The following is a 15,018-nucleotide window of genomic DNA, read 5'->3' as shown; positions in this document are numbered from 1 at the left end:
CATCAGTTCCTTGTTTTATTTTCCTATTATTGCTCTCTGAAGTTGCAGCAAATCATCACATCTTTAACCCTTTCATGCGATCTGCAGAGAGCTGTAATGTGGAAGTGTTTGGTGACTTTGACCGTTGCAGTATTTCAGTGATTTATGATCCTCTGAAAGGACAGCGATTATCATTGACTGAAGACATAATATACAAGATCTAAATATGACTGTCCTTTAAATCAAGGTCGGTTTGCTCTTCTAAACTGGACCAGAGCTTTCTTTTGGTCACTCTGATCTTGAATTTCACTGTCTGTATTATTGTTTTATCACATTCACTGCAGATGTCCGTGTGGAGGTCTGACGAGATCTCCGAGTCGTTTCAGTCTCTATACCAGGATAAACGTGGGAGACATTAGTTTTCATCAGTGAGCAGAAACGCTCCTGTACAGTGTTTCTAGTCCTTCGTGAAGGTGAAGGTTTGAGAGGTTGATGAATGACTGAAGTGTTGGAGCAGAAAGCCTTTGTCCATTCTGACAGAAATCATAACTGCCTCATATGAGTCGTGCTTCTGTTACTCAGATCATTTAGACTCGTCTATCATCAAGTACAAATGAACTCAAATGAAACCTTTATTATTCCTAGATTCCTGCTGTGACTTCTGTGCAGCTGAAGAACTGAGGTGTTTGTGTGTGCTTGTGTTTCTGAAGGACCTGGCGGGCATGAGTGCTCCTCAGAGGAACTGGAAGGGGATCGCCATCGCTCTGCTGGTCATTCTGGCGGTCTGTTCTCTCATCACCTTGTCTGTGATCCTCCTCACTCCAGGTACTGCAGCTCCTGAAGTTCCTTCCTGGAATCAGTCTGGCAGATTTCTGCATTGCTAAAGTCTGGAGCGTTTGTTACGTGACGCGTGAGGCCTTCAGCGTCTCTGTTTCTGACCCCACGCTCTTGTCTGTCTGTTTGTGTGACAGTGGATACGCAGCCCAGCAGTGACACCAAGCTGATGGTGGAGGATCTTTTCAGCACAGATTTCTACGTACACGACCCTGAAGCGTGCTGGATCAACGGTAAGACGATACAACCACAAAGTCACTCGCGCCATTCATTTCTAATGGATCTCATTCATTAATCATCTGTACACCGTCATGAGCTCTTAAGCACAGCTGATCGCACAGGATGATTGATCACGACTGCAGACGCTGAGCAGTAAACATTATAAAACCAGCCGTTTAAACAAGAAACGCACTGACCGACACGTAAATCTCCATCTAAAGTTGTTTTGTTGCTGCTCTTCAGGTTTATCTGAAATGATTGAGACCGCAAATATAGACCGGCAATTTAAGCAGTTGCCCAGCCGCAGTGTCATTACTGACTGTGTAGAAATGAGTGGAAATGTGTGTAGACTTGGTGATCAGAAATGCTGCCCATCTAAAGTGGTAAATGCAGATGATTTCACAGGCAGAAAACAAAGCAGCACTTCAGTTGTGCTGGATATTTAGTTTCCCTTCAAAGTGCAAAACCCTTAAAACTCTGACCCCTGGTTTCACAGGCAAAGCTTAAGCCTAGTCCCAGACTAAAATGTAAGTCTGAGCTGTTTCAACTGAAAGAAACTTGCACTGATTGATCTTGAAATATGTCAGTGCCCTTGTTTTGTCTCAAGATGCACTCCAGTAATGTTTTTTCTAAGGCATGTTTATAAAAATGACTTTAAAATCCTAATTGAACTATGGCCTAGTCCTGGCTTAAGCTAAGCCCCGCCTGAATGACCTCAGAAGATTTAAAGCCAGATCCAGTGTCTGGTTCTTCATCAGAAGCACAGGCATCAACCTGAACAACCGGTCAGTCAGATGCACACTGCAGCAGCTCTGGACATTATCGTGTGCAGATCTGATCAGAGCTCAGTTATCTGGATTGTGAGCCATCATTTAATATCAGGTCTAATATACATTTATATGGAAAGCATCACATTTGAAATGCCATCTGTTTCGGTGAGGTCACATCCTGACTCGTTAATGTGAAGCTTCCCGCAGGACACTGAGCAGGAGCACAACGATTTGACATTTGTCATTTTCCCGTATTTTTCTTGTCTCCCCTTACGAAAAAGAAGTTTATTCAAGTGTGTTATTAGTATACTTCCTTTAAACTAAAAATAGGAAAGTATACTTTCAGTCTACGTTTTATGTACTTCTCAGAAATGGGCTTAAAATGACATTTAAGTATACTTGACTTATACTTAGAAAAAGTCTAAATATATTTGAGCTATACTTGTGTTCCTAGAATCCGTGTTGTCATTGTTATACCGTAGGGGGCGCTAATACACATCTTCTGTACAGAATATCCAAAAAACACAAGTGAAGAAGAAACCGAAACAACAGATGCTTCCACATGTAATCTAACACGATCATCAGACATAAAACAGCATCAAAACTGTGTAACGTTATGGAATAAAATGTCCACCAATGAAGAGGTGATAATAACTGTCAAGCTTTGGGGTGTTGATCGACTTTATCTACATTTTGATTATCATTCTTAATTCAATTCATAGTCTTTTTTCAGCTTTTTGTTCAAAATGTTGTTTATTTCTTTATTTTTGAAACTTATCCACATTCAAGTGTTTAAAAAAAGAATGCATGACGCTAGAATAAAATGTATTTGTTTACAAGCAGATACTCTGTTCTTTTGATGTTTGTATGTTCAGATATTCCTGTAACAAAATATATACAAATTCATACCTAAATAGGGACGTAGTAGCATACTTAGAGTATGATGTAAAGTTCACTTAAAGAAAACGTACGAGTATACTTGTAGTATAAAACTGCTAAACTAGTAGTTTACTGAGACTAGTGTGTGTGTGTGTGTGTGTGTGTGTGCGTGAGTGTGAGTGTGAGCGTGTGAGTGTGTGTGTGCGCGTGTGAGCGTCTGTGTGAGTGTGCACGTTTGTGTGTGTGTGTGAGTGTGTGTGTGTGTGTGTGTGTGTGTGTGTGTGAGTGTGTGTGTGTGTATGTCTGTGTGGTGGATGTGGTAGTTGCTATGGTAACAGGACGGGGGAGGGGGATCTCAGGTCTTACCCTGGCAGCAGCAGCATGAATATTTCATTGTGAGTGTGTGATGCAGTGAATCCTTCAGCTCCTGCTTCTCTTCCAGACAGATCTGTGTTTATCAGCGTGTGTGAGTGTGTGTGTGTGTGTGTGTGTGTGTGTGTGTGTGTGTGTGTGTGTGTGTGTGTGTGTCTGTGTGTGATGAAGTGAATCCTTCAGCTCCTGCTTCTCTTCCATACAGATCTGTGTTTATCAGTCACTCCAGACTTCAGCTTAGCTCTGTTCTTCAGTGTTCTCAGCCGTGGATGTGATGCAGCTCAATCTGACATAACTCTGAGTGTGTAGATCGTCCTCTAGCGAGCGTTTGTGTGTAAGCTCAGCACGTGACCTTCAGAACGAGTCAACGCATCTCATCTGCAGAGAAGAACAGAATAAATATTTCACAGCAGCTTTTCTCCCGTCTCATGAATGCTGTGCTGCTGTTGAACAGAGACTGTCCTCTGACTGACGCTCCTCTGGATCTTCTAGACAAACCTCTCGCTGAATTCAGCTCTTACTTGTGTATGTTGTGCTGCGTCCTGGAGCTCTTTGAGTCGAGTTGTTTGTGCCGTTACACATCAGATCAATCATCTGTTTGAGCCTTTTAGACAAATGTTTGTGCTGTAAATGCATTAATCAGCATTATTCTTAGCAGCCCTTCATCCATATTTTATTGGACTGTCCCGGTATTTAATGCAAGTAGAAAACTTTTTAATGTAGTACACTCACTCAGGGACTTTAGTAAGATTTTACCTGAATTTTTTTGTTGTTAATTTTTTATCATATGTTAATTTTAAAAAATCTAGTATAATTATATCTGCTGTATTTTTTTTATTTATTTGGTTTTATTTTGTGTCTGTAACTTTTGAATTATTCCATTAGTCAGTTATCCAGATACTTTCTGCTTTCAGCACTCAGAGTTTTGTTCCGGTTTGAGAGTGAACTGAGAGCTTTATTAATGTTTCACCATCTGCTTTTCCTCACTGCAGTCAATAGCAGCTCCGCATGACTCTCAGACTGAAAATGTACCTTCACAGCCATCATGCAGCTCATAAATGTGAATAACCTGACGTGAAACAGATGAGCAGCCCTGCTTGTTTATCCGTCAGAAGATAGATCGGACACGAGCGAGAGTGCAGGTCAAATGCAGGAAAGAAAGGGGAACTCGTTTTGAAATAAATAGGACTTAGCAAATAAATGACAAGCAGCAGCTGGTCTGTTAGCTGCATTTAGACTGTAAAATCTAATAATACACAGATGGATTTTGACCAATCAGATGTGTGTTTGCATTCATTTACACATTGCTGACTGTGTTTACATGAATAAATCACCAAGATGAGCACTTTGACCAAAAGGTGCGTTTGATCCTGCATTGCTGTGAGATGTGAATGCTCTTCAAAACCTTACAAACACGATTTGCTATTATATATTCTCTTTCTCCTCTTTCACTCTTTGCCAGAATCTGAGGTCATCTACAGAAATCATCATGGTCATGTGATCAGGTTCAACATCCTCACGAATGAGACCGAGATCGTGCTGAAGAACTCCACATTCGTGAGTAAAACCTGAACATGCGTTTACATACGCCTAATGCAATTTGCAGAATGTTAATCAATAAAATAAGTGGCATCAAAAATGGTGTGAGTTTGTTTATTTAGTAGTGCCCTGAATAATCTATTTCACCTAACCGATGTTTTCAGTCCACACAAAATCTAATAATACACAGATGGATTTTGACCAATCAGATGTGTGTGTGCATTCATTTACACATTGCTGACTGTGTTTACATGAATAAATCACCAAGATGAGCACTTTGACCAAAAGGTGCGTTTGATCCTGCATTGCTGTGAGATGTGAATGCTCTTCAAAACCTTACAAACACGATTTGCTATTATATATTCTCTTTCTCCTCTTTCACTCTTTGCCAGAATCTGAGGTCATCTACAGAAATCATCATGGTCATGTGATCAGGTTCAACATCCTCACGAATGAGACCGAGATCGTGCTGAAGAACTCCACATTCGTGAGTAAAACCTGAACATGCGTTTACATACGCCTAATGCAATTTGCAGAATGTTAATCATTAATAAAATAAGTGGCATCAAAAATGGTGTGAGTTTGTTTATTTAGTAGTGCCCTGAATAATCTATTTCACCTAACCGATGTTTTCAGTCCACAAGACAAAATGATAGCTGAATTTACACCAATGACCCTGTCAACAGTTTACATAATAATTCATAAATTCAAGACCACAGAACTGCTTTTATAGTACAATTAACTTTTATCTCTAAAGATCAAGAAAGTTTAATTGTTTTCATGATATGAGGCCTTAAGGTTTTCATAATGAGATGTTCCCAGCAGAAACGTTGAAGCGCAGTCTGTAGTTTATGGGATATGAATGCAGTAATGAGGATAACATCATTCATGTTTTTCCAGGATACTTTCAAAGCCACCAGGTACTCCATAAGCCCAGACATGAAGTATGTGCTTTTCGCCTACAATGTCAAACAGGTATGTGCTGCTTTCTGCAATAACAGATGTGTTCTTTTTAATAGTTAAAGGTACAGTATGTCAGAATCAGAAAACCTGTTATTATTGACACTGGCGGCCCATAAATGAACTGCAGCCAGTTACCGTGAGCTTGTGTTTATTCACACTCGCAACAGGCACGCGAGCAAATGTTGTCCAAAACAGAGATATATAACACACAAGAGACCAAATGTCATTAACAGATAACAGGTCATAACCTAATTAACAGCCTAACCCTAACTGTTATGATTGTTTTATGTCACAGCCTTTGGATTTTCCTAGAAAAACGCCTTGGGTTATGCATGTAACCATGGTTCCCCGAGTGGTAATGAGACGCTGTGTCCCCCTCTAGGGGACACTTTGGGGTATGCTGCCAGCATGACCGGTGTCTGAAGCCTGTGTAAAATAACGCCAATCCTATTGGTCCACGTGGCCCGTGACGTAGGAACACAACCATCCTCGGATAGCTATGCTATGTGAGCAATAGTAGCCAGGATAATAAGACCACCGAAGAGGCTGGAAGCATAGAGAAGCTCAAAAATTGCTACTAACAATCTCAGCTATAACACAGATATCCTGCCCAGACCAGGGAATGACCTATCTACTTACGACCCTAGCAGCAGAGATAGCACTGTCTAGGCAAGAGCTCAGGAAGACAGCTACTTAAAAACCTTAAGAAGGCAAGCAGTCACTGAGCTAGCACATAGATATCCTCAGATAGCTATATACCTAGGAAGTGCTAACAGAAGGGGACCGACTGGACTACCCAGTAGGCTTGCCGCGATAGACGGTGCTGACGGTGATACCGGTGTTAAGCCGCAACACCGGTTACGTCACTTTCCCACCGCGTCACCGAACCCCAACCATCGTTTTGATTTTTTATAGAAATAAAAATCATTTAGTTCAGTTAAAGAACAGACACTACAATTCAAAACTGAACGCGGCTGCTCAATATAGCGTGCCGAACGACAGTCGCATCACAAATCAGAGTTCATTTCTCCAGTGAGGAGACTGACAAGAAGAGTGAGGTGAGACAGACAAGATGATCGCGGATGATTTAGTTTCGAAACTAGATACAAAATCACCTGTTTGGCAATATTTTGGATTTTGAAAAGCCTGTTGACTTTTGCTGTTTATCTAAGGTGATTTTGGAAGTTTTTTTAAACATTCATTTCTTATTTAATTGGTTCCACATTGTTTGCTGATTTTTACTTTATTTAAACTGTCATTTATTTATTTTATTTGACATTTGTTTTGCTAATAAACGTTCTACGTTTCTTATATATTTGGTTATATATTATACATGTTTACTTATTTCCAGTTTTGTATACCTATTAACTTTATGTAAGTTATTTGTTATTTTATATTAGGCATAGCTTGCCCTATAGCATGGTGTATTTTATTTGTTTTGTTAATTAAAGTTCTATGTTTTATATATAGGCTAAAGTGAGTTTGACGTTGTATTTTGTTGTTGCATTCAAGTAATTGACGCCGAACTGCCACTAATTCAAAAATGCACACGGCGCATTTAAGCTATTTAAAAGCGAAGAAAAGCGAAGGAAAGCGAGGAAAAGAGGGAAAATTCAAACGAACTAAAAACTAAGAACAATTGCTTTACTCCGAATTGCCGCTATTTGAAAGTGAAAGTAAAATGGGCATGCCACTTTTACAAGCTATTTAAAAGCGAAGAAAAGCGAAGGAAAGCGAGGAAAAGAGGGAAAATTCAAACGAACTAAAAACTAAGAACAATTGCTTTACTCCGAATTGCCGCTATTTGAAAGTGAAAGTAAAATGGGCATGCCACTTTTACAAGCTATTTAAAAGCGAAGAAAAGCGAAGGAAAGCGAGGAAAAGAGGGAAAATTCAAACGAACTAAAAACTAAGAACAATTGCTTTACTCCGAATTGCCGCTATTTGAAAGTGAAAGTAAAATGGGCATGCCACTTTTACAAGCTATTTAAAAGCGAGGAAAAGCCCCGCCCCCGCGGTGATACCAGCATTACCGGTGTTGTCACACGTCGATTAACCGGTGGGAAAATTTCCTCACCGTCACAACACTACTACCTAGACCACAAAAAGTGGGATGTCCACTTACAACCCTAGCAAGGGAGACAGCACTGTCTAGGTAAGACACAGCCTATGTGCTAATAGTACTGTCTAAGTGGAGCTCTGCTCTAATCTAGAGAGCGGAGGCTTCAGCAGAATGACTCCCATAAACGAGAGGAAGCCTAACAACACTTCAACAGTTCATCAAGGCCGCCTTACAGAAGGCTGAACACTCGATCCCAATGTCTAGCTGGAGCTTAAGTGCTCTATCATACAGCTAGTATTCAAGTAAGCCCATCCTGCCATAACAATGGCTGGAATATAACCACCCTCAGATGGCTATACTAAGCAGATCCCCAATCAGTGTCAGTCCTACAGTAGGATAGCGAGCACTGTATATGACCAGAGGCTCCCAATATCAAAGCCTGATGTAAGCAGCAGCCATAACACTAGGTGCTCAAACACCCTTGGAGAGAAAGCTTGCAAGCTAATATCTAAAAATTCTTAAATCAAGAAGGATTTTCTAGACAAGTAAAAATTATTTTCTTGTTTTCAGAAAAAACAAGTCAAAATTAAGTGAGTTTATCCGAATCTGTTCTTCGGATGAGACATTAAACCGAGGTCCTGACTCTCTGTGGTCATTAAAAATCCCATGGCACTTCTCGTAAAGAGTAGGGTGTAACCCCGGTGTCCTGGCCAAATTCCCTCCACTGGCCCAGAAGCTTCCACAGTGCAACAGAATGACAGTGACAGGACAAAAATACAGATAATAAAAGAATAAAAATAGAACAAGTAAATAGGGAAAAACAATATACAGACTGACAATTGTATGTACAGGTATAGTACAATAGACAGGTTTGCATGTACAGTCGTGACCAAAAGTTTTGGCAGTGACATAAATTTTGTGTTTTGCAAACTTTGCTTCTTAAGCTGTTGTTGTGTTCATTCACATTGTTTCTATATTATTGTGTAGAGTGATCAGATGCATTTGAAATAATTGCTAAACGCTTCATTGGCAAAAAAATGAAAATTTCACAAAAAAAAAAAAAAGTCACTGTTTTTTGATCCTGACACAAAATGACCAGCTAACATTAATTGACTAATCATATCAGCAGCACATGTGAAAGTGTGAATGAGTACTAGTCAGGTTAATCACTATCATACCAATTAGATTGTGAGAGTAGCCTGATTGCTATCAAAGGAGGGAAGAAGCGCTTCCAATCATTCTGTTCTTGTTAGCAATGGTTACCTCCAAAGAAACACATGCAGCCATCATCGCTTTGCATCAAAATGGCCTCACATGCAAGGAAATTGCTACAAAGGATATTGCATCTGAAAGAACCATTTACCGGATCATCAAGAACTTCAAGGAGAGAGGTTGGACTGCAGTAAAGAAGTCTTCAGGACGTCCCAGGACTGTCTCCTCCTGAGGAGTCAGCTACAGAACAGGACCGTCTCCTCCTGAGGAGTCATCAACGGAATCGTGTCTCCAGCAGTGCAGAGCTTGCTCAGGAATGGCAGCAGGTTGGTGTGAGAGCATCTGCACACACAGTGAGGCCAAGACTTTTGGACAATGGCCTGGTGTCAAGAAGGGCAGCAAAGAAGCCACTTCACTCCAAGAAAAACGTCAAGGACAGACTGAAATTCACATGCTGAATCAGGTCTAACCACCCTAGTACTGAGCCTGGTGTCAAGAAGGGCAGCAAAGAAGCCACTTCACTCCAAGAAAAACGTCAAGGACAGACTGAAATTCTAAAAGTGAAGTGACATGTGGCCAAGTATGGTGACCCATACTCGGAATTAGTGCTCTGCATTTATCCCATCCAAAGTGCACACACACAGCAGTGAACTCACACCCGGAGCAGTGGGCAGCCATTTTTTTTGCTGCGGCACCCGGGGAGCAGTTAAGGGGTTCGGAGCCTTGCTCAAGGGCACCTCAGTCGTGGTATTGAAGGTGGACGAGAGCACTGTACATTCACTCCCGCCACCTACAATCCCTGCCGGTACGAGACTCGGACCCGCAACCTTTGGGTTACGAGTCCGACTCTCTAACCATTAGGCCACGACTTCCCTATGAAATTCTGCAGGAAGTACAAGGATTGGACAGCAGAAGACTGGTGCAAAGTTATTTTGTCTGATGAAGCTCCCTTCCGACTGTTTGGGACATCTGGAAAATCGATTGTTCTGAGAAAAAAAGGTGAACAATACCATGGGTCCTGTGTTGTGCCAACAGTGAAGCATCCTGAGACCATCCATGTGTGGGGTTGCTTTTCAACCGAGGGAGTGGGCTCTCTCATAATTCTGCCCAAAAACACTTCCATGAATAAAAAATGGTATCAAAACGTCCTGCAAGAGCAACTTCTTCCAACGATCCATGAGCAGTTTGGTGATGATCCGTGTATTTTCTAGCATGATGGGGCACCATGTCACAAAGCAAGAGTGATAAAGAAGTGACTCGAAGATCATTATATTGAAATTTTGGATCCGTGGCCAGGCAACTCCCCAGATCTCAATCCCATAGAGAACCTGCGGTCAGTCCTCAAAAGGCGAGTGGACAAGCAGAAGCCCACAAATTGTGATCAACTCCGAGAACTAATAAGGCAAGAATGGATCGCCATCAATCAGGATTTGGCCTAGAAGCTAATATCCAGCATGCCAGAGCGAATTGCAGAGGTTATGAAGAATAAGGGTCAGCACTGTAAATATTGACTTAAATGTTTTTGCCAATAAAAGCCTTTACAACTTATGATATGCTTATCATTGTTTTTCAGTATACCATAGAAACATGTGGAAAAGTAATCTACAAATACTGAAGCAGCAAACTTTGCAAAACACAAAATTTATGTCACTGCCAAAACTTTTGGCCATGATTGTACAGGTATATTATGTGCAAATTCGAAATGTAAACTAAGTATGTGTTAGATATATAAGTGTATAAATAGTGTTGTGTGTTCCACAATTATTGTCAAGTGTTCATGAGATGGATTGCCTGAGGGAAGAAACTGTTCCTGTGTCTGGTCGTTCAGATGCGCAGTGCTCTGTAGCGTCGACCAGATCTCTCTGCGTACAGTTCTTGGAGAGTAGAGAGGGTTGTACCAGTGATTCACTCAGCAGTCCGGACTATCCTCTGTAGTCTTCTGAGATCAGATTTGGTAGCTGAGCTGAACCAGAGAGTTATAGAACTGCAGAGGACATCCAGGTGGATGCTGCACACTGGTGGTGGTTGAGGAGAGATCCCCTCCCACATGATTGTAAAGCGCTTTGGGTGTACAGCTATACACAATAAAGCACTGTATAAATGCTTAATTCATTCATTCAACAACTTCATCTTTATTTATTTATAAAGCACTTTCAAGACCACGGTGTGGAAACCAAAGTGCTGTACAGGAAGACTAAATAAAAATATAAAAATAAAATCAAGCATAAAACTTTATAAACATATACCACAACAAAGAACAAATTACAAGACATTTTTAAATGCTAATGAAAACAAAATTTGTTTTAAGCGCACTCTGAAATACAGGAAGTGTAGGAGAAGATTTTACAGACAGAGGAAGGTCATTCCAAAGCCTTGGAGCAGCAACAGACAAGGCCCGATCACCTTTACATTTTAAACGAGATCGAGGAACCATCAGATGTAATTGATCGTTAGAACGGAAAGACCTATTGGATTGATGCAAACTGATTAAATCAGAAATATACTCTGGTGCTAAACCATGCAAAGCTTTAAAAACATATAATAGCACTTTATAATGAATCCTGTATTGTACAGGAAGCCAGTGTAATTTAATAAGCACAGGAGTAATATGCTCTCTCTTCTTAGTACCCGTTAAAAGCCTAGCTGCTGAATTCTGAACAAGCTGCAGGCGGGAGAGAGAGACCTGACTCACACCCAGATACAATGCATTACAATAATCCAAACGAGATGACAAAAGCATGCACAACTTTCTCCAAGTCCTCAAAAGAAAGGATAGACTTCAACTTAGATATAGATCTAAGATGGAAAAAACAATTTTTAACAACGGCATTAATTTGACGATCAAATTTGAGCTCTGAGTCAAAAATGACACCAAGGTTTTTCACTCTAGAAAGATTTTACCCAGGAAGTAACCCCAGGCAGTCAGTGACATCATCCACACATCCATTTTTACCAAATAAAATAAACTCAGACTTATTCTCATTCAGTTGGAGAAAATGATTAGCCAACCAACACTTAACCTCAGCCAAACATTCATACAGAGATTGAATGGATAAATGATCCTTGCATTTTAATGGTAAATAAAGTTGTGAGTCATCAGCATACAAATGATAATGAATGCAGTGTTTTTCAAAAATTGATCCTAGAGGGAGCATATAAAGGGAAAACAAACCTGGTCCCAGGATTGAACCCTGAGGAACCCCACACATAAGAGGGGCAACAGATGAAGAGTAATTCCCTAGACTGACTGAAAAAGTCCTATCTTTTAAATATGCAGAAAACCATTCTAAGGCTAAACCCTGAATGCCAACATGGTCTCTAAGGCGATCAATGAGAATCTTAGGATCAACTGTGCAAATGCTGCGGTAAGATCTAAAAGTAACAGAACAACACAACTTCCAGAATCAGCGCCACATAGAATATCATTAGTAACCCTCAAAAGAGCTGATTCTGTACTATGGCCGGCTCTAAACCCTAACTGAAATCTATCTGAAATGTTGTTCTTCACCAAAAAATCATTAAGCTGTGCATACACAATCTTCTCCAGTATCTTTGAAATAAAAGGCAATTTTGAAATGGGATGAAAATTATTCATATCAGAGGAGTTTAAACCAGCTTTTTTAAAGAAGGGGCTGGATAACTGCATGTTTAAAACTAGGTGGAACAACACCAAATGTCAAGCTACTATTCATAATAGTTAAAATGCATGTACCAATAGAATTAACCACTTCTTTAAATAAAAGAAGGAATCACATCACAGGGAGACCTAGTGGGCTTCATGTGCGCAATTATTTGGTAACACTTTACAATAAGGTTCATTAGTTAACTACATTAGTTAACATGAACTAATAATGAACTGCACTTATACAGCGTTTATTAATCTTTGTTAATGTTAATTTCAACATTTACTAATACATTATTAAAATCTTGTTAACATTAGTTAATGCACTGTGAACTAACATGAACTAACAATTAACATCTGTATTTTATTAACTAACGTGAGCGTAGATTAGTAAATACAGTAACAAATGTATTGCTCATGGTTAGTTCATGTTAGTTAATACATTAACTAATGTTTAACTAATGAACCTTATTGTAAAGTGTTACCAATTATTTCTTTGAGCTGTGGAAGAGAGACAGGCGTAAAGCAAGTCAATTGATTTGGAAGGACAGAGTGTACAATAAAATCATTAGTAACAGATGAAATCTGGGATCTAATTCCAGCAGTCTTATCAATGAAAAATTGTAAAAACTTTTCACATGTGTCAACAGAAGGAGAGCGTAATGGCATAACAACAGGATGGAGTACAGTGTTTATAGTAGAAAAAGCACATAATATAAGATAATATCAGAAAAATAATTAGATCTAGCTAATTTAACAGCTCTTTGGTATTCACTCAAACAACTCTTCAAAATCTCATAAGAAACCTGTAGTTTATCTTTAAGCCATTTACGTTCGGCCCTTCTGCACTCTTGCCTGAGAGCACGGGTATTACTGTTCAACCAGGGCTGTGTCTTGACCTTTTTATTCCTAATTTCCAAAGGAGCCACAAGATCTAAAATATCTGAACATGTAGAGTAGAACTGATTGACCAACTGTTCAGGTCCAATACAAGTAGAGGGAGACTCAATCAAGCTAATTAAAGGAAAAACTCCAAAGGCTGCTGAAAATTTACTAGCAGCACAAGGAGTAAGAGCACGAGAAGCAATAGAAGAAGAAACATTCATAATCTGAGTACTACATGGGGCTAAAAAAGACAGTGTCTGCAATTTTCACCCCACTAACTGAAAACCCCAAAGATAATACAAGGTCAAAAGTATGACCACGCTCATGTGTTGGACCAGAAACACACTGTAAAAGATCAAATGACTCTAATAAATTTAAAAACTCACTAACCAGGGGCTTCGAAGGGCAACAAACATGTATGTTGAAATCCCCCAAAATTAAAATATTGTCAAAAGAAGGGACAATAACAGATAAAAATTCAGAAAACTCCTGAAAAATATCCCCATGAATATTTGGGGGTCTATAAATCAAAACACATAACACAGATTTAAAAGAATTAAACATAATTAACTGAGTTTCAATCGTACAGTGAGACTTAGAAGGTAAAAGTCTGCATTTGAACCTGTCTTTAAAAATAACAGCAAGACCACCACCCCGGCCAACAGACCTGGGTGTACTAAAAAAAACTACAACCAGGAGGAGAAAGTTCAGAGAGAGGAGTCGTTTCACTGACGTTGAGCCAAGTCTCAGTTACAAATAAGAAGTCTAATTCATGAGAGAGAAAAAGATCATTCAAAATAAAAGACTTCTTTGCAAGGGACCTTGCATTAATCAACGCCATTGTCACTGGAATGGAGTCAGGAAAAGGTACAGTTGTGTGTAAAGTGGTATCGTTTACCGGACTTCCATAGTGCAGGAAATGAAGATTTTGGAGATTTACTCTCCAATCGCCTGACCACCGCCTCGCACAAACCATCCGCGAGGACCAGAGCACTGGCACAGATGAAGACGGAAAGACGGGAACGAGGTATGAGCATCTTAGGTTCGGCATCACATCAACGGCCTCCGCCACTTTAGACGCAGGTCAGATGAAAGGATATTTCCCAAACTTCTTTGATCTCACAAGGCTTCCAGCACGCTTCCCACATTACCTTCTGCGTTTCTTCAACAGGCACAGACACCCCGGCAGGTAACACATTTTCCTCAGAGCGAATGGCACCCCAGCACCCCGACAAGTAACACACCCCGGCAGGTAACACATTTTCCTCAGTGCGGCTGGCACATAACGAGGATGCAGCTGGCAGACTTCTCCGGGGTCGCAACTCAAACATCCAAACACCACAGATTGAATATTCAGTAGAGTCAAGCGATCGTACACCAGGGGAGAACAAGCAGTACGAGTGATAAAACAAACAAGGAAAACTAAAACAAATAACATAGATAAACTGCGACGGCAAGCCGGCAAACATCCTGGTGCCATCTTGACTTTCATTCTTTCAACAAGGTTTGGGAGGAGCACAATCAGATAATCAACTAATTCAGCACAGGTGGAGCTCATCTAGTTGTTCAACTTAATTAGCATGATATGTGTGTATATATATATATATATACACACAGCCAACTTACCTCTGTCCCACGACAGTTCTCCGGCATCCCTCCTCCACCCCAACGCCTCACTCATT

At 40.2% G+C, this 15,018-nt stretch overlaps 1 protein-coding gene across 1 annotated transcript in view; it reads left to right on the top strand.

The window, feature by feature from the left end:
• Nucleotides 1-684: 684 nt before the first annotated feature.
• LOC107572644 (inactive dipeptidyl peptidase 10-like) overlaps nt 685-15,018 on the top strand; it is a 32,383-nt gene continuing 18,049 nt past the window's right edge. Inside the window, exons 1-4 of the mRNA XM_016259069.1 lie at nt 685-804; nt 951-1,046; nt 4,516-4,610; nt 5,493-5,567. Coding sequence (XP_016114555.1) covers nt 702-804; nt 951-1,046; nt 4,516-4,610; nt 5,493-5,567 — 369 coding nt within the window. The 5' untranslated portion in view covers nt 685-701. The remainder of the gene's footprint in view (nt 805-950; nt 1,047-4,515; nt 4,611-5,492; nt 5,568-15,018) is intronic.

Source organism: Sinocyclocheilus grahami, unplaced genomic scaffold, assembly GCF_001515645.1.
Source record: "Sinocyclocheilus grahami isolate Dianchi unplaced genomic scaffold, SAMN03320097.WGS_v1.1 scaffold1785.1, whole genome shotgun sequence".
In the NCBI taxonomy this organism is placed as follows: Eukaryota; Metazoa; Chordata; class Actinopteri; order Cypriniformes; family Cyprinidae; genus Sinocyclocheilus; species Sinocyclocheilus grahami.
The sequence above is the reverse complement of the archived record's forward strand: the minus strand, read 5'-3'. Positions and strand labels throughout refer to the sequence as shown.